The sequence below is a fragment of the Triturus cristatus genome, chromosome 5_1 (assembly GCF_964204655.1).
Source record: "Triturus cristatus chromosome 5_1, aTriCri1.1, whole genome shotgun sequence".
In the NCBI taxonomy this organism is placed as follows: domain Eukaryota; kingdom Metazoa; phylum Chordata; class Amphibia; order Caudata; family Salamandridae; genus Triturus; species Triturus cristatus.
The window spans coordinates 757140621-757164635 of NC_140587.1; the positions used below are offsets into that span (position 1 = coordinate 757140621).

At 45.4% G+C, this 24015-nt stretch overlaps 1 protein-coding gene across 1 annotated transcript in view; it reads right to left on the minus strand.

Moving 5' to 3' along the window:
- The window catches only part of LOC146831430 (uncharacterized), a 41395-nt gene extending 20214 nt beyond the window's left edge, over positions 1 to 21181 (minus strand). The window contains exon 1 of the mRNA XM_085604156.1: positions 21030 to 21181. Within this exon, the coding sequence (XP_085460282.1) occupies positions 21030 to 21123 (94 nt within the window). The 5' untranslated portion in view covers positions 21124 to 21181. The remainder of the gene's footprint in view (positions 1 to 21029) is intronic.
- Positions 21182 to 24015: the final 2834 nt, after the last annotated feature.

Here is a 24015-nt window from a genome sequence, read left to right on the forward strand (position 1 = left end):
TTTCAATAGTGAAAACTAAATTGGCAGTATTTCACTATCAGGACATGTCAGGCACACATGTACTTGTACTACCTATGTAAGAAAAGGGAAGGTTGGGGCCTGGCAAGTGGGTGCACTTGCCAGGTCAACATAGGAGTTACAAGCTGCACATGCAGACATTACAGTGGTAGGCCTGAGACAGATCTATAAGGCTACTCATGTGGGTGGCACAACCAGTGCTGCAGTCACACTAGTAGCATCTGATTTACATGCCCTAATACATCCAGTGCACTTTACTAGGGACTGACTAGTAAATCAAATATGCCAATCATGGCTAACCAATCATAGTAACAATTTACACAGGGAGCACTTGCACTTTGACACTGATCAGCAGTGGTAAAGTGCCCAAAGCATCTAAGCCAGCAAAAATGAAATCCAGCATACCAACAGAAATACTGAAGGTAGAGGCAAAAGTAAGGGATTACAACTGCATTTCTACCCACAGGTATGATATGAACGCCAAGGATGCCAAGTCTAACAGGCCCGCTGATCAAAAGTACCTTAATCCTGGTTGCATTGATGAAGATGCGGGGTGCAGCCGAGTGATGCGTCAGTGATCCCAATGCAGTAAGGGTGATGTGTCGATCTTCTCCACACATTGGCAGTGATGAGTCGGTTCCAAAAGGCAAAGTCCTGGTTCCGAGGGTGAGGAGCCGGTCCTGTTCCCGCAACAGCAGCAATGCATTGATTCTGGTCACACAGCATAAGATGCATTGTCCTGCTGGAGCACACACCTTAGATCCACTTCCAAGGATCCAGGACTGGGTTGCCACCACTTGGCAGGGCAGACTCGCAGTTTGCAGAATCCAGGTTTCAGAGCAGGATGGTTGGAAGCCTTTTTTGTGCCTAAGATTTCAGATCAGGAGGCAACCCAGCAATCCCTTGTTCGATCACTCTGGGTTCAAGTGATGCAGGCAGTGACAGCCCGTGTAGGGCGTTTTACCGGGGCGGTGACGTGGCGCAGAGGAGGGGCAGGGTGGGGGGTTGCAAAATGCGGCATACGGCCGAGTTCAGGTAAGTTACGAAAAAAATTAATGAAACGAATTTCGTTGCGCACGCTGCATCGCCAAATGAACCCCCTCCACGGCTGTTTTATACACCCCACCACTGGTCTGTTACGCCCAGCAAAAGTACTGTATTTGGCACAAACCACAGCTTCCGGCTCCGGCCTGTGTCCATGTGAAGTCCGCTTGGTGGCAAGGAGGCAGGGAGGCCAGCTTGGCCCAGCTTATCCACCAGCAAAGAGGGGCAAGGAAGGCCTTGCAAACGCCACCATCGCCACAAGCGCCGGTAAATGAGAGCCCCTGACCTGGGAATTCGTCTGCCTGTGCCTTCCACCACCGCGTCATACAGATGGTCTGCTTACAACTACAGCTAGTCTGCCACCTTCACTGGCATAAGCAATCACTGGATAGAGTGCAGAGGAGTTGCTGACAGGAAAAGCGCAAGCTCCAAGCCGCTAACCTGCAAACAGTACTTCCCGGGTGCTTTATGGAGGGGCAAGTCACAATGCCACTAAGGAAACTTCCCCAGAGAAAGGGTACCACCCTTTGAGCTGTCTCCCTCGGGGGGGCTCCACAACAGTCGCCGTCACTGCAAGACAAAGTGTCATACCCAGGTGGCCAACTGTCACAAGCGCGGATCAGTGAGTTTTTTAGTAAGGCCGCTTCTCAAACTGGCCCTGCCCCTACCACGACATCACAGTGCGATGTGGAAGCCCAGGACCATGACCAGCTTTCCTCCCACAGCCCCAGTCATATCAAAGGATCACTTTCTGGGGGTCCTCGCTTGTGCTCGCCTGAGGCTCAGGTTTCACCTGAGAATCACCAGTGATACAGGCCTTTCCAGGAGGATGTCATCAGGATCCAGGACACTTCCACTGACTCACTAAGAGTCCACCCCATTGGCGCTGGAAATCTTTCTGTACTAGACCCTATCTCAGACTCTACAACAATTACTGCAACAACTACTGCAGTCAAATTACAAGTTCAAGTTCAAGCTCAAGTCCATGATGGCACCTTGCTCGCCCCTTTAAATCTTCAAGAAAGCAGCGGTGACCCAGCACCAGCTCACTTATCATCTAAGTTCACTCCGTGCTGCAGCCCGGGTGCACATCAAATTGAGCCTAATGATCCCTTATCTCTAAAGAAGAGCCCAATGTATGAAAGCCCCTTGTCATCTAAAAACCTATCCGATCGTTTTTTGGCCTCCATAGAAGCCCGAATTGAGGCTTCCCTAGTGCATACACCGGGCTTCAGCCCCTATTACAATTCTTTCAGTACTGTGCAAGAAGACAAGGTCCCACACATGCCTACGCCCTCTGGGCCTACAAGTCCTTTCTCGATCTCGTTGACGTCCCTTCACGCAAAACAAGACTCAATTGCAACAGCTTTGTTATGGTATGGCAATCCCAGAAAATGGAACTACTGATCGACTTAATTCAAACTTTGGCTTCAACATTGTCTGACTTGAGCTCCACACTAAGTTCTCTCGAAAGGTCCATAGGGCCTCCCGATGGCTCGAACTCTTGTTCCTGCTGTCCATTAATTAACAAACTCACATCTCTTCCAGAAATACTGGGCTCGCTTTTGGACAGCGTGAAGCTCAATACCAACAGTAACGGGAAACCGAAATCTACTCAAGTGGCTTCAACTGGTTCTAACTCTGAAGAGTCCTTGTGCCTAGCAACATTGGATTCTTTATCATCAGTGAGAAGAACTTTCTCCCTCCCCTTGGAATCAGACCTCAAAAACTCAACTTTCTCTCCTTGCCAGTCATTAGCGACCGGCACAAGTGATCCCAAAGTTGGCTTGCAGACCACTAACACCAGCAGTCTAATGACCATCCCATTAGCGATTACACAGTCTGATCTCATTGACCCAGCTCCTTCAAACGTCGCCCACCTGCCCTCTAATCTCCCCACAAAACCACCATTGTCTAGAAGAGAGAGAAAGAAACTAAAAAAACAAACCAAAAAACAACATCTTGTAAAACAGAGATCGGGGCTTGACGGGACAGGGGCACTAGTATGCCAGCTTCTGAAGCGAGGGGGCTCTCCCACTTCCCCATTTTTAACCAGGCCTTAAAAATCAAAATGAAAGACCCTGAGACTAGAATAACTCTCACTGACAATAATGACTCCACCGATAACCTCCGGTCACTAACACAGAAAGCGCCCAAGGGAACCCCCCCGGCCGCTGGAGTCACTGAACTATACTCTACAATCACGAAGCATGGTTCTTTGTCAACAAAAATCAAGGGGACAGCCTCTCAAGGCCAAAGTCTGGGCAGGTGAGACAGCATAGCTCAGCCCCTAAGGGAAGCCCCAAACACATGAAACGGCCCAAACAAGTGCTCGGAAAATGCAAAACAATCCAACGCAGTTTTCCAAATTACAACAGACGGTGTACTGATGGGTCCTTCTCCGTGTTACTCGTCAGGTTACCCGACCAAAACTCTTCGGGACTACCCTACACAAATGCAGAGGCCTTCTCAGTCTTAATTGATACATGCCTCGTCAGGTCAAATTCAATTGGTGGGGAATCATCGTCTATCTGAAGTTACACCCCAACATCTTAAGGTCCCGTCGCCTCCGCCTGAAACAGCTGGGAGACAGAAATACCAAAGTCCGGAAAAATATGCAGAACTTGTTTTTTTTCCTCACTTTGCGCACAAGGGCCCACACAACATTCTTAATAGAAACAACCTTATCCGCCTATTCAAGCATGTCCCGGCGCTTTCTGGGGTTACTTCTTCTGATCTTACATCAGTCAAGTTTGCCTCAATACCAGGCAAAGGGGCTTCGGAAGCACCTGTTACAACGTGGTCACGAAAATCCCTAAGGGATTCAATCTTTGGGGAAACTAGCCTCTTTGAACACTGGGGTATAGAACTTTGGGTCCCATGACAACAAAAATATCCCCACGTTCTTCTTCAGGATGATCCAGTCAGGCCGTACACCAGCGTACTGAAGGGGACTGGGGGTCAAACCCATGTTTGGCTGACAGACGCTTCAACAGCGGATAACCTCATAAACATTTCATGCAATGACAACCAACGCTTGGTGAGCTGTAAACATAGTCTCTCTGCCTCCCATAATACCTGCAGCTACCATGGGTACTCCCAGGGACAGCCTCCAACCACATGCTCCCAGCAGTAGTCTTCCTAACGGCTCAGCCAAGCGGTCAGATTCCAAACTGACCATCTCTTCTTGGAACGCGGCTGGCCTAAAGTCAACCCTTTCATCCAAATTAGCAGTGGAATATCTGAGCAAAAGTGATATTATTTGTTTTCAAGAGCCTGGTCTCTATCTCCATCGGCTCTCCATGGCTATTATCAACTCTTTCAATCAGTCTCCCAGCCTAATTCCTATGGAAGACCTTCTGGGGGCCTCTCCATTTTCATCAAACATAGGTGCAAGATCGCAGCTACCCCCCTCTATCGGGACTTAACGGCAGGGCAAATTGTACTAATTACCGGTCTTTCAACTTCAATCAGGGCCTTTCCTTTGCTTTTAATCAACTGTTACCACAACACAGCTAAAACATCAAAACCACTGGCAACAGCCCTATTGGTCAAACATCTGGAAGAACTCTTCTTGGAATTTGCTTCTGCAGAAGTCCTGCTATTGGGCGATTTTAACATCAGAGACCTGGAATTCAACGCCCATTTAGTCACCAAAACTAAAGAGCAAGAAGTCATGACCACCTTTTTAACCAATTACAATTTCCGTTCTGCGAAGCAAATCGCATTGGAACAGGATCCTGGTGCCCATCTGTCTCCACCATTTAAGAACCTCTCGACCATTGACTACATTTTTTTATCTCCATCTCTGGCAAGCACGTTAATCATGATGGAAATCCCCACTCGTACCGAGAGCAACCATAACCCTTTGACTATGACAATGGACCTGCAAGCTCCTGTCGCTGCCGAAACAACTGAAGTGGGGCATTCAACGCAGGTCGAACTTCACACTCTAGTCAGACACATTAAATCGCTTCAGGTGCCGATAAGGTGGGCACTTGGCTCATGGGAACAACTCCAAATTTTATTCACAATCCTCCCACAGACTACCATCACTGGTGGGATATCGCCATTGCTAAATTACGAAACCTTTTAACAGGCCCTGAAGCTCAACACAGACTCCTCAGACCTCACCTCCAGCCGATTTTTGACCCAGTGTTAGCCATCCAAAGAAGAGCCCTAAGGAGGGCTGTGCGCCTGCATACATTGAAAGGCACAGAGCTTTCTTCTAATAATATGGCCTCACTGCGCAAAGCCTATAAAAAATCAACATGGGAAGCTAAAAAACACAAAGAACAGAATGACTGGCTAAAACTTTTTGCCCTGTTAAAGGAAAAAAAAGACTCACTTTTGGAACTAGATAAAGAAGCTTTGTTCCTCCAACAAGAGTAGGGGGAACGCGGTCCGTGAAGAAGTCTGGTCCCAGTATGTGATTCAACAATACTGCTGTGCTACCCTGGATCCTGCGGAGAGCAAAATTAGTGATCCCGCTGATACTATGCAGATAGAAAACCATGAGCTGACTACTCCAGTCGAGGTCTGCAAGTATTTGAAAGCCATGAAAAACGATGGTGCTCCTGGGCCCTACGGCCTTCCATCTGCGGTATTCAAATATGCGCTGGAAGATTGGGCTAAGCGATTGGTCCCCTTCTACAACCACGCGTTTACTGCCTATCGGTTACAAGACTCATGGAAAGGCTAGATCTTATGCCCAATCTTTAGGAAAGGAGTTTCCTCTCTTCCAGCTAATTACCGACTCATTGCCCTATTAGATCTTGAGGCTAAGGTATATGCCTGGTGTCTTCTCAGGTCGCTAGAAAAATGGGTAGCGGAAAACAACATTCAACCATACTTTCAAACTGGGTTCCGATCCTCGGCCTCCACAATAGATAACATCACCACCCTAGCCATCCTGAGTCAAACAAGCAGTGCAAAAAAATCAACTGCCCCTCTATTGCTGCTTTATAGACTACAGCACTGCGTTCGACAAAGTGTCTCGTAACACCTTATGGAGGAAATTGGACAAATGGCGGATCCCTCAGAGTTTGCTAGGAGCCCTTATCTCCTTGCATAAGAACACATGGGTACGAGTCAGAACTGGTCCAACGATGGTCTCTGCAAAAATTCCAACTTCAGATGGCCTAAAGCAAGGATGTGTTCTTGCTCCCCTCTTGTTCAACCTTTACACCGCCGATCTGAGGATATTCCTGGAGAAAAGCAGTCCCATTCCCCCAAAACTGGGCCTCACAAAATGAACCTACACATTCTGCAATACGCCGATGATATTGTCATAAAGGACCAGGCAAAATCTGGCCTCCAAAGAGCCTTGAGTATGCTCCACAAATAATACAGTGCTAACGCTCTAAAAATAAACCAGGATAAGACCAAGGTCTTGATTTTCGGCTGTTGCAAGAAAAAGAAAAGTTTAACGTGGAACATTGGGCCCGCAAAGTTCAAAACAATATCAAAATACAATTACATGGGGTCTTGTTTAGCGAGTTTTCCAGATCATCAGTCCACTTGGCCGCCTTGAAAATGAGAGCTGGAGCAATAACATATTGCCTGATCCGACTCAACCAGTCCCTGAGTAGTCCTTCTGCCGAACCCATTCTGAAGGTGATTAAAGTCACTCTTCTCTCTGCCTTAAGTTATGGGCATCAGGCCTTTCCTGGCGCATGCTCGGCCAGTCTCGACCAAGCCCAGGTTTCCATTTATAAAAAAATCTTCCATCTCCCGAATTACATCCACAGGGAAGACTACGACTGGAGCTGGGCCTTCAAAGACAATCGATTTTATGTGAGGCTGACACCCTGAAATACTTTATAAGGACATTAAAAGCCGCAGACAACACCCTTAAAGCCTGGTTAAAAGACACTCTTGCCAGCTCTGGAAATTTGTGGATCCGTCAAATTGTAAAGGCTATAAGAGCGCTACATATCGATGAATCATTACTTACCACAGATACTATACCATACACAGTTTGGAAAAGGGTAATCAACAAGCAGGTCAGACAAATTTCCTACCAGATGGACATCTAGGTCCTAAAAACAATACCTATCCTGCTTCCCCTGAATGACTCATATCTCCCTGGGGTACCTCAATTTTACCTTTTGGATAGTCTGAACGCAGTGGCCCGTAATAATATAATGTTCATGCGCCTCTTAGGTTTGCACTCCACTGCCTTCAACCGATGGGCTCCAACAAGTGAGGAGGGGGCCTGCAGACTGTGCAACTATAGGTCTGAACCATGGTTGCATCTCCTGTGCTGTTGTCCCACCCTTGACGCTCCCAGAAGACTTCTTTTAAAACCCTTATATTTAAAAAGGGGCATCAGTACATGTTGGGAGGCATATGCCCTCTGCTGTACTTCCCTAGACATTCAAGTGCTTGGAAGGTCTGGAGGATTTTTGAGACTCTTGGACAATCTGCTTTCACCCTCTCCCACCCTCGCTGTACGAGTCCCTACCCCCCAAAAACTTATCACAGACTTTTTCCGCCCTCTGCCCTAGCTTCCCTGTACCAAATTATTTTATACTTGGCTTTGGAAACCTGTCACGTGATTATAATAGTAACTATATGGCTGCCTCGTCAGTAATATGTATATGAATTTAAATTTGATGGTTTTCTTTGTTATTGCTTTTAACGTGGTAACAGCGCTATGATGACATTTTATTACAATGGTTTTAACTAACTGTGCTAATTTAATAATAAACTATAAATACTAGCCAGTGATTGTAGGAATTCTACAGCCCAATCCTACATATTTAGTGACAGTCCTACCACCTTCTATGGCAACACTTTCCTGTGCCTTACTATGAAGTTACCCAGGAGACCCTCTTCAAAGATGGCAGGACCCAGATGGCACTAGGCAGGCCTGTCTTCAGCTTTTTGACCACTCCCCTACCTGACAGGGGCATGACTGGCTTTCCCTCCTACTATGGCTGGGGCCTTACTACCGAGGAGGATTCTGGGGAAGAATAGAAGCCCTTCCTGGCATTGCCAATTCATAAGAGATAATGCTAAGGAAGACCTTTCTTCTGCCAATGTTTTTTGTCCACTCCCATATAGCTAATCTCTGCAAAGTGGTCAGCAGTTTACTCCCATTGACCATTCCTGGTGCCAGAAGCTAGTCATTGGCCTCTAAGCCAGGGCCGTTATGCCTCCCAGCCAAGTTTGTGTATTCCAGCTCTGAAAGTGCAATGAAAGGCAGAACTTGTACTAAGAGGTTCTGCCTCAGGAAGCCTAAAGTGCGTATTTGTAAAGTTGCTTTTCTGTTTAAGTTATGAAAAATCTGACCACCATTAATACAGATTTTAAAAACTAAGCAGGGAATAATGTTGAAGCATGTGTCTAGGGTGGAAAAAAGATGTAACCTCACCTAGGCCTATTAGAGAATGGTCTAACCAGGATTATCAAGCTAAATAGTTTTTGGCATTTATTTTACTGTGAGGGCACACAAACACCTATAAGTTGTGACCACCATTTTTTTTTATATTAGCACTGTGACCTGTGGGCATAAAAGGCAAACTTTAGTGGTGACTTATTAATATATTTTTCTACATGGTAAAGGCAGTTTTCGCTGTCATGTGTTATTGCAGTGCATTTAAACTTCAGCCTAGTCAGTGCACAGTAGAGCACTTAGGAGAAATATATTTTGAAATATATGTGGGCGGTGTAAATACAAACTGCTGCCCACATACAACATTTACGTTTCCATGTCATAGGTGCATGTAAGGCATAATTTACAATGGACTTATTGGGAAGTAAAATAGGCCAGAGAGTTCCAATGTACAGCACTTGATTTAAATGGGGAGCACAGACACTGTAGTAGCAGTAGTAAAGTGCATAGAGCCCCAAAGCTGGCAAAAGTAGGATCCAGAAAAAGACACAAAATCTTGGGTGACGAAGCAGAAAAGGTGAATTTGCTACACTGGCAGTGCCCAAAAAAAAGGGTACAATGCTGTTGTTTGCCTCAAGCCATCCTTATATTGCATTAAAATCACCGTCTAAATACGATTTACTTATGTGACTGAATATGTTAAGGAATCTCTATCTCAGCCCTAATGCCAACGACCATTTTATCCTCACTATGGATGTCATTCAATATGAATAACCCTCTGGCCTTCCCATTACGTACCCAACCATGCAAAATGCCATTTAATCCTTTTGACTAAATACTCTTCCAAAATCTCAGCATTCTCTCCTCTTTCATTGAAAACTGGATGCAAAATACTTCTTCTTCTTCTTGTAACTGCGAATGTCTTTCATTCTTTCAACAATCCTTCTTTTGGGAGTGCAGGAGACCTTCAGTTAGATTATGCCCTGATGTTCCTAAACCTCTGTATTAGAAAAGAGACTTCAGGCTCCTTGGGGGAGGGGGGGGGGGGCTTCTGCAATGCATAGTGAGTAGTTACCCATTTTGAGACTGTGCAGTGTGAAGTGGCCATTTCCTTGTTTGCACAGCAGTGTGATTCCATGTAAATCAGAAAACAACTTTCACTGCATATCTACCCCCATTTTATCGATGTTGCTGCAAAGGGAAAAATGAAAGAGGACAAGCACATGCATCTGTACACCCAAGAGAGGTGGTGGAGGGTTCCGATGGCCCCTCCAGGAATACCCCCACTGGAGGTGCAATCACCCACTGAACCCTTTTGTACGTGGGCTCTTGTCCCCACCAAAGGCAACTTGCTGCGTGCATGCAAAGAATGGCATAGTGAGACGGAGGATGTGTTGTCATTGGGCCTGATTCACAGAACTAACTTAAGACAAAATCTTAAACTTGCTACCATTTTGGTATTCACAGAAGGCACTTACTCATTTTGCTATTCACACAAGGCACTTACTCATTTTGGTATTCACAGAAGGCACTTACTCATTGATGAGTAAGTGCCTTCTGTGAATACCAAAATGAGTAAGTGCACATACTCATTTTGGTATTCACACAAGGCACTTACTCATCAATGAGTAAGTGCCTTGTGTGAATACCAATATGAGTAAGTGCCTTCTGTGAATACCAAAATGGTAGTAAGTTTAGGATTTTGTCTTTAAGTTAGTTCTGTGAATCGGGCCCAGTGTTTCTCCATACGTTACCTAGACCCTGTCTCTTACGGGGCATTGAAGGCTAAGGGGTGGAGGGGGGGTTTGTATATACCGCTGTTCCATGTTTTCTTGCTGTTCTCTTTCCAACTCATATGCTGAAGAGAATGCATTGTTTTAGTGACTGTTTACAAGGCCCAGTTTTCAATAGGTGCACGTATACGTATGGCACTGACTGCACTGCAGATTAGCAATCGGCACCTCCATGACAATTAGGGTTTCACAGCAGAAACAATTCCCTGATAATGTCATGTGTATGTGGAGGGTATTCAATCATACAGAAAGATTTCCAACCATGACAATTCATAATAGAACCTATTGTGACAAAATCAAGCATTGGTTGGCATGCAACTGCTTCCCACCTGAGGGGCAGATTTACAACAAAGAAACGCGGCACGGTGCAGCAAGTCATTTTGCTGCACGGTGCTGCGTTAGTTTGGAAAGCACAGAGATGCAACATATTTACTAGAATATTTCGCATCTCTATCCTTCCCCTGCGCTGGCGCACAAACTGCAGCCATGCGCAGGCACTCTTTCACCATGGTGCAAGGATGCCTGCATCGTGGGGAGATTGCTTTTGTGCAGGAAGGGACACCTTCCTGCACAAAAACAATCACAAGAGGCTTTTTCCTCTTTCAATGCGTGCTGTAGAATGCAGCACGCATTGAAAGAGGAAAAAATGAGGAGAAACGAAAACATTTCTCCTCGTTGCGCCTCGCTACGCCACCTCTAGGGTGACATAGCATTCACACGCATCTCCTGATTTACGATTTCTCGTAAATCTGGAGATGTGTCTTGTTCCATGGGTGTTGCATGGGAACACCCACAGCAACACCCATGGAACGCCCCTTCAACACACAGTGCTGCATGTGAAGGGGCCATATTTACGAGGAGAGGAAAAGTCACGCAGGGTGGCCTTTCCTCTCCTTGTAAATATGGAAGAGCCCCCTGCGCCACCAGTACGTCACGAAAAGTGACGTAGTGGTGGCGCAGGGGTCTTGTAAATCTGCCCTTGAGAGTGGAGAGATAATATTGTTTGAACCGGAAAAGAAAAGCCCTAAGCAAGCAGACATAACAGCACACAAAAGGAACTCTAGTCAACAGCTTGCACCAGGACTAGAATGACCAAGCAGGCTTGACTACCTTCTCTCCACTGCAGGCGTTTTGCTCTCTGATATGACTGCGTCACCGAATTTGCACCGCTGGGAATAAATTACGTGTGTCCTCAATTAAGGGTAATAGTAACACCTGGCATCAACTGCACATAAAATGCCAAAGCCATGGTACTAAGTGTTATGTAAAAAGATAATTGTTGTAGACTAATCATACGGCATGGAGCTCCAAGCAACAACATAAAAAACTCACATGCTCACTTAGTAAAAAGAAACAGTAATCATTCCGTCAAACCATAAAACTGATGCATGCAAAGCTGCGCCATCTGTTTCTAAAGCACATTTCCTTTCTCTGCTCTTTTAGAATATCGGGTTCTTGTGATGCCATCACGTACCTTTACTTTGCCTTGCGGCACCAACTCTTTTGAAGGCAACACACTGCATTCTAACTGACAGTGACACTGACACTTAGCTAGAGGGTGAAAAGAAAGCATTAAGCACATAGAGGTGAGCATATTTCACTATGATGACAACAGTTTAATGTAAATGGTGTTTTTAGAGGCTTTCCGCTATAAAAAAAAAAGCCTATAGGTATGGCTTCTGTCATGACAGAAAATGCTTGCATTGATTTGCAAGCTTGTGATTGAATGGATTGTTAAGAGTGAATATGAGTGGATGAATGCATGGAAGAGTGGGTGCATATATGGGTAATGAATTAGTGACTAAGAGCCTGGATAGATGAATGGCTGAGTGATGGTTATGTGAAGAGAAGCGCAAGTGAGAGAGTGCATGAATGAGTGATGAGCAATGGTGGAAGGGAAGTGCATCTTCCTGTCATCAACCAGACTATGGACGCCCCAGTTACCTGCACTCACTCATTTCATTAATTCAGCACCCATTCATTAAAGCACTCACTCACACACTCATCAATCCATGTACTCAACTATCCAGTCAGCTATAAGTCCACCTTTTCCCTCAACTATTTACGCATGTGCCCACTCATTGATGCATTCACTCATTCATCCATGTTGTCAGACACTCGTACATACAAGCCTCCATGCACTTATTCATGTATACATTTATCTTGTTTTCAGCTGCTCACTAATATGTTCGCATGCTCAGGAATTGTGGATGTGTGTAGAAACACACAGCTTTGCAACCACAAAATTCACCCATCATTGAAGAATACTTTTAAAAAAGCCAGAAATGTTTGCCTCGCCAATATTGTTTCATTTTAGTACATCTCAGAAGTGTCTTCGATCACAGATATTCAACAGACACCAGCAAAAGTTAGTCAAGGATCGGCTAAACAGCATAGAAGGAGAAACATTTTTTTAAAAGACAATAAGGGATACTATTAAAGCAAAATAAATTAGAAAAATATGTAACAAGCGAAGAGTGTGCACCCACATAACAGAGGCTCATCAGATAATCGGAAGTCGAAAGGCCAAACATCATTCATTTTAAATTCAGAGCCAGCGTGCATTAGTCCGCGAGACCAAAACTAGAGCAGCGTCCCACATACAATTAATTTAAATATGTCGACACCATCGAATTTCTTTAAAATTAAGCACCACCAAATTGTGTTAACACATATAAACACATTCATTCACAAACCCTGCTTACATGCTTTACATGCACATATTAAGTTTATCACGTTAAAGCCTGACCCATTGACATTGTCAGTGTTGGGAAAAATAGAAAAACATAATTGTTTTCACTACAGTGTGCATATAAGCTAAAGCAGTGTTTCTTAACCTGTGGTCCGGGGACACCTTAGGGTCTGCGATGCTAACTCAAGGGGTCCACGACTGCTTAGAAAATGTAATAACATTATAAGACTAGTAAGGGAATGTTAATAAGGAAGCGAAATGTAAAATAATGTTTTAAAAATATTAAGTAAATATGAAGAGATTTGCAATTGGAAGCTACAAATATGTTGGTGTCTTCAGACTTATTTGAGGGAACAGTGCCAAAAAACAAAGACAATATAGCATGGACGACGGGTAGACTCAGTTGAATTGAGAAAAGCCTCAATCTTCCCATTACAATATATATGTTTTTTTTATACTTGATGGTAAATTAAAATATTTCTCTATATGTGTATTTATTTGATAAATGCTTGTTTTGTATTGTTGTCCATTGTTTTGAGGTTCATATTATCGAAATAGCTTTAACAACCGTCCCTAGCTTCTAGTAATGACTCAGTGGGCGACTCTGGATTCCAGTTATGCTTAAGTGGGATCCACAGAATTCAAAAGGTTAAGAACCACTAAATAAATAAAATAAAAGAAATAAATACATAAATAAGCTAAAGAATTTTGTATAACAAAAAGCCTGATGATTGAGTGTACTTCTTTTCAGATGTAACATAGTGTCTCACATATTCTGATGGAAGCTCCTCCTGGAAGCCAGTAAGAAAGTAGTCTCCGCTGGGTGGAGCCGAAGTCCACTCCATGTACATTTTAAAGTATTGGCACCAATACTTCTTGCAGACATCTGAGCTATCAAGCCAGATGTAAACATGACACCAGTGTCAGAGAACACAAATGGAATTAAAACTAAAAGGAAAATGCAGCCGATCGTCCAATGGGTTGTTTTACAGAACCCATTATAGACGTCCTGCATCAAACGGAGAGCCAAAAATGAAATTAAGCAATACGTTTCAATCCTTTTGATTAAGTGTCAATTGGTGTTCTAGTCACAGCTCAGGTATGAGAGGGGAAATAGCATTTATCATGGATCCTTTACCACACACACATTTACCACTACCACACATGCCTTTACTACGAAGGTAAGTATCAGGCAGGTTTTTATACTTTTACTAAGCCGTAATTTATTATCCAGTTAAGTATTTATTTTTAAATTACATTTGCATTTGTAAACTTTCATCTACCCAGTCACTTCTATCCTCGCACGACAAGCCATCCTAAAATGCAGACCCTTCCTTTGGTCGTCGCACCCGTGCATCGCCTTCTGTCCCCCATGCTCCCTTCCTCCCCCCGAAGGGTGGATATGCCAGCATGTGAATCACCACTTCCCAAAATAGAACCAACCATGAAAACCCCTTTGGGTGGTTTCCTGCCCCAGCCCACCCGTGCACCTTTCGCTCCTTCAACAATACGGCCTGTGACACAACATAGACTCATTTCACAACGCGCTCACCACATCCCTCATCTCCATCATGTAGTATGCATTTACCAACTGCAAAAGGTGCACTCCATCTTGCCTGAAAAGCCCCGGCTCCTCTTCCTTGAGCCCACTGTGCTTCTGCACCTTGATGTGCGCTTGACAAAAGACTCTCATTGCCCTGTTCAGTTTTCTCTGGGCTATATCAATTGCTGCATGTTTCAAGGCCCCCCTCCAAGTCCTGCCTGGCACTAGCTCTTTCCATACTAAGCATGTTCCTGCGAAATTTCTCTTAATTGCCTCAAGATCTCTCTGCATGTGCTGAAGTAGGGATAGTCCTGAAACCTTAACCAAATAATTTTCCCCGAGGTGGATCAAGAGCTTATCCGGGCAGCCTCTCTGACCAACTTAGTCAGCCAAGGTAGCAAGGAACCCCCTTTCTCCACTAAAGTAACTTATGGTGACTGCTCCGTAATCCCAAGTTCCATCCATATACTTGCTGGTCCGCGTACTTCATTGCCCAGTGTACAAAAGAATGTCCCATAATCCAGGTAACCGTCTTGGTCTTTGTACTGATCACACAGCCTAAAGCAGAAAAAGGGAACAATTAGCTCTGGAAAACACTCCCACCTCACCCGCCTTGTATCCATGCTGCCCCAATCCTGAAAGGGTGCATCCCAAAATTGGCTGGATCCCTCCCCAGCCTGAATAGTGCCATGCGCAGTACTGCCAACAACTGAAACGCAGGAACTCTACTGTCATCCGCATGGCAAAAAACTTCAGTTAAACACTGGTTAGTCCACAACTGGAAACCCTGCCATTCTTGGACTGGGCACACCTCCCTCATACCACCCTCAGACAACCACACCCATTTACCCCTGCCCATTTGATCAGCATTAGACTGACGTAACCAAATCCTCAATCTCCCATGTTCTAAATACAGCTCATCGTACAACACCCCACCGCGTCGCATCGTACACAACAATTCCGAAACCCGGAAGGCCCAAAAAAACATCCAAATCATGCACAGGCGAAAGACCGCCACCTCATAACCATCATAGCGACAAAACGGCAACACAGCCAATGCCTCACCCAATAATTTAAACTTAAATGCTTCCCGCAACGTTACCCTACCCACAACCCTCACCCGGCCCCAACCTTTGAGAACCCGGCCCAAAATCTCATCCTTAGCCGGGTCAAAACCCAGGTACAGCTTGCCATAGAACGAGATTCCAGTCAGTGTATCCGCAATACTCGTGGGTGACAAACCTTTGTTACAGGACAAAACAAAACCCAACTCTACTTGCTCCATGCTCCGATGCTCCTCTTGCATTCGTGCCAAGGAAAAACCTGAGAACTCCCCAAATTTGCTCCATGCCAGTCGGTAACTCCTCCTGGTGGACTCTGCCAATGACCGCTCAACAGTCCCAAAACTCTTACTTCCCCCAGACCCAGATATCTGTCAGCAACTGTGTCTTGAACTCCTCCACTCCTGGTGCCAATTCGCGAAAATGGTGCCACTGCAAATGACACAGGGAATCGGCTATATCATTGCTGGCCCCTGGCACATGTTGAGACCTGAAAACCACATTCAGAAGCAAACACAATAGCATGAACTTCCGCAACAATCTAAGTACCCTCAAATCTCTTGCACGATGCCGCTTCACCAACTGTACCACAGTCATGTTATCGACATGTAAAAGCACCGTCCTGTTCTTCAACTCGTTGCCCCATACAGACAGCATGACCAACAGCGGAAAGAATTCCAAAAACACAATGCTCTACCCTTATGCCTTCCAATGGCTTGGCCATTCCTCAGCACACCACCTCCCATCCCAGAAAAGGCCAAAACTCAGAGCTCCGGTCGCATCAGAGAAGATTTGGACTTGCCATATCGTGTTCTCATCCAGGAAATCTAAGGGCACTCCATTAAACTCATCCACAAAACGTCTGCCAAACACACAAATCTGCACGCACAACCATGGAAATCAGTACCCTGTGGTAAGGCAAGACTGCCCCCAACATGACCATGCAGAGACAACTACAAAAAGTCCTCCCTGCTCGCACCACTCTGCATGCAAAATTCAAAAACCCAAGCAACTTCTGCACCGCCCTCAATTCAATCTTCCTCTCCCCTATCACCTGTGTCAGAAATTCCTGAATATACACCACTTTGTCCTTTGGCAAACAAGCCTCCCATGGCACCGAATCCAACTCAATTCCCATGAAGGTCAACACTACGCTGGGCCCTTCTGTCTTCTCTGGCGCCAAAGGCAAACCAAAATCCTGTGCTAAGGACTCAAAATCTCGTAACGCCAGCACACAGTTTCCCATGGCTAGTGCCCCGACTAACAGAAAATCGTCCAGGTAGTGAGATACTTACTGGTGGCCACTGCTCTTGGTAAAGACCCACTGCAAGAATGTACTAAGAAGCTCAAAAAGTGCCCAGGAAATGGCACACTCCATTGGCAGTACCTTGTCCACATAAATGGCCCCACTGAATTGCATTCTCAGCAGGGAGAAGTCAGTCAGATGACTAGGTAACAAGCGAAAGGCTGATTTAACATCACGCTTTGCCATTTCAGCCCCCGCCCACATTTCTGAACTAAGCAGGTTGCGTCATCCACAGAGGCGTACAACACTCTGGTATCCTCTTCAGCAATGAAATCGTTGACAGATCCGCCCTCTGGCCAGGACAAATGGTGAATCATCCTGTACTCCCCTACCCCCTTTTTGGGCACTACCCTCAGTGGGGAAACAATCATGTCCATCGGTGGCCATTCAAGAAATGGACCTGCCACTCTGCTTTCTGCCACCTGCTTGTTCAGTTTTGCCACTACCACCTGGTGAAGTTTCTTAGCAGATCTTAAGTTTTCTGCCCACGTCATGCCCTTGGACCCTGATACCCAATCCGGAAACCTTCAGTAAGTACCCATCACAACCGCAAAGCTGCCTCCCTGTCAGGGTACACAGAGAGTCTAGGTATCAAGGCCTTCACCCTAAATGGGGTAGGGGCCCTTAGGTCCAGGTTGGCCTCGGCCTCTAGAGGCCTTCCATTGTTCTGCAGGGGTGTTAAATGTAAAACACTGTGTAATGGGGTGTCGCCCCCCGCACTTGGAGCATTCATGCTTAAATTTGCAGGGATGCCGTGAGAAGAAACCCTTGTTGAAGTTCCAGAACGCCCCAGTGGTGGGTCCTGCTGGCTTCTGAATTGGACCCTCTCCCTGTGGAGCAGGATGGGCCTGAAAAGACCAATAGGTCACCGGCAAACCACTAGCTGTATACTTGGATGCCGAGGACTGAGTGAACAACATCCACTGCATCCATAGCTCGGAATCTACTTCCCTCCATGGTTTATCCGGGTTAGCACCGACCTGTGCCCAAAATTCTTCATCGTAACTCAGCCAGGCATAGCCCCCACAGTGCATTTGAGCCTTTTGAATGATGTCCATATACTTCAAAAGAGCAATCACCATGTCCAGATGCTGCTCACAATAAATTCTAGCATAAATCAAGAAGGCAGAAGTCTTGTTTTTTTATATTTATTGGGACCCTCGGCCTCCTTGTCTGTTCCCACTCCTCTTCTTTAGACCCTTCTTTAGCCTGGATTTCCCTATGTAGAAGCTTGAAAACATCAACGCATTCATGCTTCCATATTCTATTCTTCGTTTTCTCTGACAAATGGGACCCCATTGGCATTGCCAGCCCCATGTAGGGGAGTTTTTTTATGATGTTTATCCTCATCTGTTCCGTCCTTGTTACCCTTCTTGCTTGTATCACTTTTGTCGTCCATCTGGACACCCATACACACCCCATGTTTACTGTCACTTGCCCAGGCTGGTGCCATTGTGACCTGCAGAGCCCTTCAGTGTAGACCTTGAATCATCCACCACATCCACCCCCACTCCCACTGACCTGCAAGACTTACCCTCCCTGCATTGTCAGTGCCCCATGCTGCCCACCACTCACTTTTACCTGCAGTGATGGCTCCGCCCACTGACTTGTTCAAGCCCTTTCCACCTTGGATTCGAGCTCCCTTCTCCTTGGTACTCCCTTTGTCCGTATGAGGCACCAGCAAAATGCCAACCTCGCTCTTCTTCTACTCAGACCCTGCAGGCCTCTTCCCAAGTATGTCCTCTTCCTCCCATAACTCTCCTTCTTCCCACTTATCACTGTCATCACCATAATCCAAGATCAGGTCATCTGCACCCCCATCATGTCAAACCTGTCTTCTCACTCCAATCTCTTCACACTCCGTTCAAGCACTCCTTTCTGCAACACAAAGGGCTCCTGCTGACTCTCCAAGGCATGATCCCTCATTGGAGGCAGGCCACAATGGACCCCTAACTGCTTTGGCCTGGCGTCCCGGGGCCGGGTTGCTCCCCGCCGGCATCTCTCACCTTCTCCAAGCCTCAAACACTGGGCTTGTGCTTTCTGCTCCCCAGGCTGCTCCAACCCAGAGGGTCCCTCGCACCACCAGACCCTTGAGCTGCTTGAGCTCCCTCCCTACCTGCCCCTTGACTACTGACCTCAAGGACCCACTGCCCTCGATGGCTGGCACCCCCTTTGCCATGAGGCCCATCACGCGCACCAGGGAAAACTGCTCATTGTTCCACCAGCGTGGAGGCCCCCTCCCGTTCTCTGGCCTTACAGATTCTGGCCCAACAGGCCTCAGTTTCCTGAACCAGGAGGCGCTCTTCACTAATGCGTGCCTCCAGATTTATCCCTTGCCACTTACTCTGCTGTCCAGGTCTGGTAACCCCGGTGTCCACCGTGCCCCCTGGTGGCCTGTTGTATTGCTGCCCTGTCTGAGCCTCTTCTGTCTCATCTGCCACATGCCCCTTATTTTCCTGATTTTGTTTCTTGAAGGCAGGGCCTGCCTGCCCAAACTCCTCCTCCTGTTCTCCCTGAGGGGGCCTAGCTGACAAATCCAGCGGCCCCACCCTCTCTTCTTGTGGTGTCATGTCAACCTGCACCAGAAGGGGGACGTGCATTTGCACGTCCTTCTGAGCCTGTAGCCCCACCCCCGCCCACCTCAGCCACACTGACTTGATCCGCGGGGGCGAGATGTGCCAGTAGGCTCCTCCGCCTGCCCCCACACTTTGGCACAGCGGGGGCACGCTTTGCGCTCCTCTCTCGGCCTATACCTGAATGCTTGGGTGGCAGCGGCTCCTTCAGACATGCCGCTACCGCTGCAGCCACTCCTCCTGACGTGGAGCGCACCGGCTGCTCCATGCCTACCTGGACCTGTTCTAAGACACCAGACTTGAGCAGGTCAGCTCTGCCTGCGGCCCCCCATGTCCTGAGGGCCACTCTGACCACCTTGCTGGAAGGGGTCCCCATATCCCTCCACAGAACTTCCTGCCGCTACCCAGGTAGGTCCGAAAATGGCCCTAAACTACCCTCACCCTACAAAAAACTCCAAGCCTTTAATTAACTAATCCTCACCTGGTGGTGCCAGGCATAAGAAGAGGCTGGATGTGTCCCCTCCCACACCTATATAACCTCCCCAGTGAACCCGCCCCTTCCCCAGCCTATCCCCACCCTGTCCTGTGGCCCCGCACGAAGCAACCCAGGGAAAGACTGGTATGCGACCTTCACTGCCCCTGGGGGCTGTCATTCTGAGTGCAAGACCAGATAATATATGTGGAAAACATATGTGAACACCCTGTTCAAAAACAACCCCCCAAAAATATGCATAATAAATAAAATATGAAACATAATGAGTAAACAACAGAAGTACAAATTAACATGCTCATGGATAAGCCGATCCTTTATATTAAGTGATATGCTGTCTTAAAGTTGTAACCATATTTCCATAGTTAGCAGTAATTTCGTTTTCCCAGGGATCCTCCATATGTAGTTGGCATTATTCAAGATGTTTTCAAAATAAATAAGAAAAATTAAAGAAGAGAAAGAAGGGAAGCAGAAAAATAATATGCAATGAAGAAATGTGAGACAAAAGGATGGGCGTCTGAAGGAAAGAACAGAAAAAAATAGTAATGGAAGGAATACAAAAAGAATAGATGTAAAGAAGGTGTGGAGGAACAACATGAGCATAAAGGGATATGAAGAAGGATAAAAAGTTAGAAAAAATCAGATGGAATAAGAGAAGAATTAACAGAAGGAAAGAGAGATGGAAAGAAAGTATGAAATAGGTATAAAAACAAAGGAATGATGATGGAAAGAAGGAAGGGAAGAAGCATAAAACGAAAGAAAGAAGATGGAAGGGATTATTGTAAGAAATAAGCCAGTACAGATAAATGTGTAGTTTTTTGGCAACATTTCTTTAAAAATGTTCTGTAAGATTTGTATTTTGGCACCAATTTCTGCAAATTTTTCCAGGGGTACAATTCCCATGGCCCTTCATATGAAGAGCTAGGATCAATCACTTTACTTGCACATTTATTGCTATATGTGGGTTAAATTGGGGGTATTTTTTTTCTCTGGCTATTCTCTTGATTAAACTCACAAATTGTCTAATGCAGTGCACAATCAGACTGTAAAATTGTTTGAATTACAAGATGCACAAGAGGTTTATTCTAGTTACATCTATCTTATCAAGTCAGTCTTTTAAGATCCTGTCTGCCACAAATACCAGAATTTCAGCAGGCTATTTTAACTCACAAATGACTGGTCGCCAGAAGTCATGCTTGCATGCACCACAATAGTTAAGTCGGGTGTCCAGCAGCCCCGAGGAAGTATTGCTCATGCTTTTCATATGAGACCTTGTCGCTCAGATCGCTGACCCTCAGCCCCAGGGGACCAGGACGGTTCTCTCCTTTCACGTGTCTCTGAAAATAGCCCTGCTGCAAGGGGCACTGAAGTCACTGGGGATTGCAGTCAGTCAATTGTTAACCACGCCCCTAAGGTACAAGCCGCATGCAATTGACAAGATAGCATTGTAGTGCTAAAAACAGAACAACACACTTTAAGACATGCTTTGTTCCTTCCGACTTTCATCTATTTGTGAGATTATTCACATTTTATTATCAGATGGAATAAAGATATCTTTTTTATTCTGATCTAAGAATCATATTCATTTATGTTTTTCTTTCAAACGTGATAGTTTTTTATGTTCAATCATTTCAACCATTTTTACTGCACCCATATATGCCCTATTTAACCTCTGTGACGATTTGGAGATTTATGGTCGAAAGTACAACTGAAATGTATGTGCTGAATTCAGTTCTGGAGCGGGATGACAACAGAGGGAGGCAGACGACTCTCTTTGTTCGTAAGCAGATTGGGGCACATGGAAATGCTTGAAAACCGCTTGCAGTTGCATCAGCTTCACCGCTCCGTGACCACGACACAATCTGTGATCTGGGTCTGTTTACAGTCTCTACTGTGCTGACCTGGAAGTATTGCCTCCCTACTGATCCGTTTCTAAGAGCTGCTTGCAGCTCAGACTCTCCTCCAGCCTCAAACAGCCTGCACTGCATGCATTTACAATTTACAATGTTACTGTCTCATGTCAACTTACTGGTAGCGTCTAATATGGCTCCCCTGTTGTGGAAACCCAGGAAGCACTCAATGCTCTTACTACTTGCCAAGGCACGCTAAGATGGCTGCTTGACAATTTGACATTGACAGGGCAATATGATTGTCCGCCCACCTTACCATGATGCTTCAGCTGAAAGTATTGCTTTCATATATGATTGGAACTTTATTTCCACTATGCACATAAAGAGAATGCTTTGGAACTGTCCCTCGAACAAACCCTTTAAAAAAGGCAGAGATTCATTGCAATGAACTAGTATACTAATGCACTCCAGCAGGTGGCAGTGTTACAAATTAGAATATCAACCTCAATAGGCAGCTTCAAGGTAATAGCTTTAATTAGTGCACCAATATTATATTCTTTACTGTGCAATTGGATGGCATAATAAATAACACTTGCCTCCAATTCTTTGCCATTGTGCATTTCTTTGCAGTTGATTAAGAGTTTACCAACAAACTTCATGTCAAAAAATACTTCCAACACGTTTCATGGCAACCATCTATTGCTTCCTCTGGGCAAATACATTATTAGTGGCTCAAATTTAATTTCTATATATCTGCGATTCAATTTCTAAAACCTGCAGCGCTCATAATGAGTCTAGATCGATGTTAGCTCTATTGAATTTGAGTTTTTCAAAAGCAAAATTGCATTTCTGCTGTATGAGAGTCTCTTAATATTATGATAGCCCAGTGTGTTCTGAATTGCCTAACCTTTTGAAGTGTGCTTTTGCTTGATGACTTCTTCATATCTGATTTCCTTCTTTTGTTTTCATGCTGTCTTGTCAGTGCAACTTAGTGATGTCACCATGTTGATGCAGCGTAAATGCTGATCATTGTTTACACAACATAAAAACTGATTTTGACAGTGAAACTCTAATGTGCACTTTGCACACGTTTAGAAAAATAGCATTGAAATTGAGAAAAGCTGAAAACCAGCACCGGTAGAAGTGTGCTTTCATTTATGGAAAAGAAGAATTTGTAGAATAATGAATTTAACATGTTTATTAACTGATTTTCTATTATTTCAACAAAGTTGTTATGAGAGATTACTGATGAAAAAGCTTTGTATGGTGTAAAATAACAAATTATTAATATGAAGCAGTAAATGTATGTACCAAGTCTTACATACAATTGAGCAAATAATAATGATGAGACTTAGCATCTCAATTGCTTTCATTGTAATGCACCACATAGTATTGTTTGTTTATGAAGGATAAAAAGAAGGTGAGTCTCAGGGGCTGCAGGTTTCATTAGCCATCCTTAGCTTCTCCCCACTAGAAGTGACAATGGTTTAGGGTGGTCACTGCCCCGGACCTTGATACGGATTTTCCCCAAAACTCCCTACATGCAGAGAAGGGACTGAATATGCACCTGCCTACTTCCAGTGGTCACTTCTTTAGGCTACTTACTAATAGTGTTACAAAGTGCAAACACCATACCGAGAACAAGGACTGAATGGTATGATGTGTGGAAGGATCAGTCTGGAAATGATGTTATGTTGACAGAAAATTATGTAAATGTCAGTGTTTCTTAAGTGACAATGAAATAAGCTGACGGGGTGTGGACGTGCACCTTTCTATGAAGCCCCTGGTTTAGATATGGGCAGTAGCGAATGTTGACTCATGAGAAAATGTGTGCTGCCATGTCCTGGCTTTTTGTGTTCAGCTACCCTCAATAACACTGCCCGTCACCCTATCCCTGAACACCTGCATAAAAACAAAACACTGCCCCTAATTCGAGCTTCTGAAAGACGGTGGAGGGCAAAGTCCCCTCGAGCACACTCTATGGAAATTCATTACTTGTGGCTCTTCCCGAGGTCTAAAATGCCCCCTCTAAAGGGTTTAAGGCCCTGGCACAAGTAAAACAAGAGCCCTCATCTACAAAAGTCACATCCATTGAATAGTAGTCAATCTCCCCCATCACAATGAGAGGGCCTGTGCACTTCAGGGAGAGGGCCTGGGCCTCTGCAGAGGCCGGTGCTTCTTTCAGAGGGTCTTGAGCTCGCTGAAAGAGGGGTAGATCTCAGTGAAGGGTACCGCCTGCAAGCAAACCTGACATTTGTATTGTGTTCGTCAACCTTTCAATGCTGCAACTACTGGAATGCAGTTCC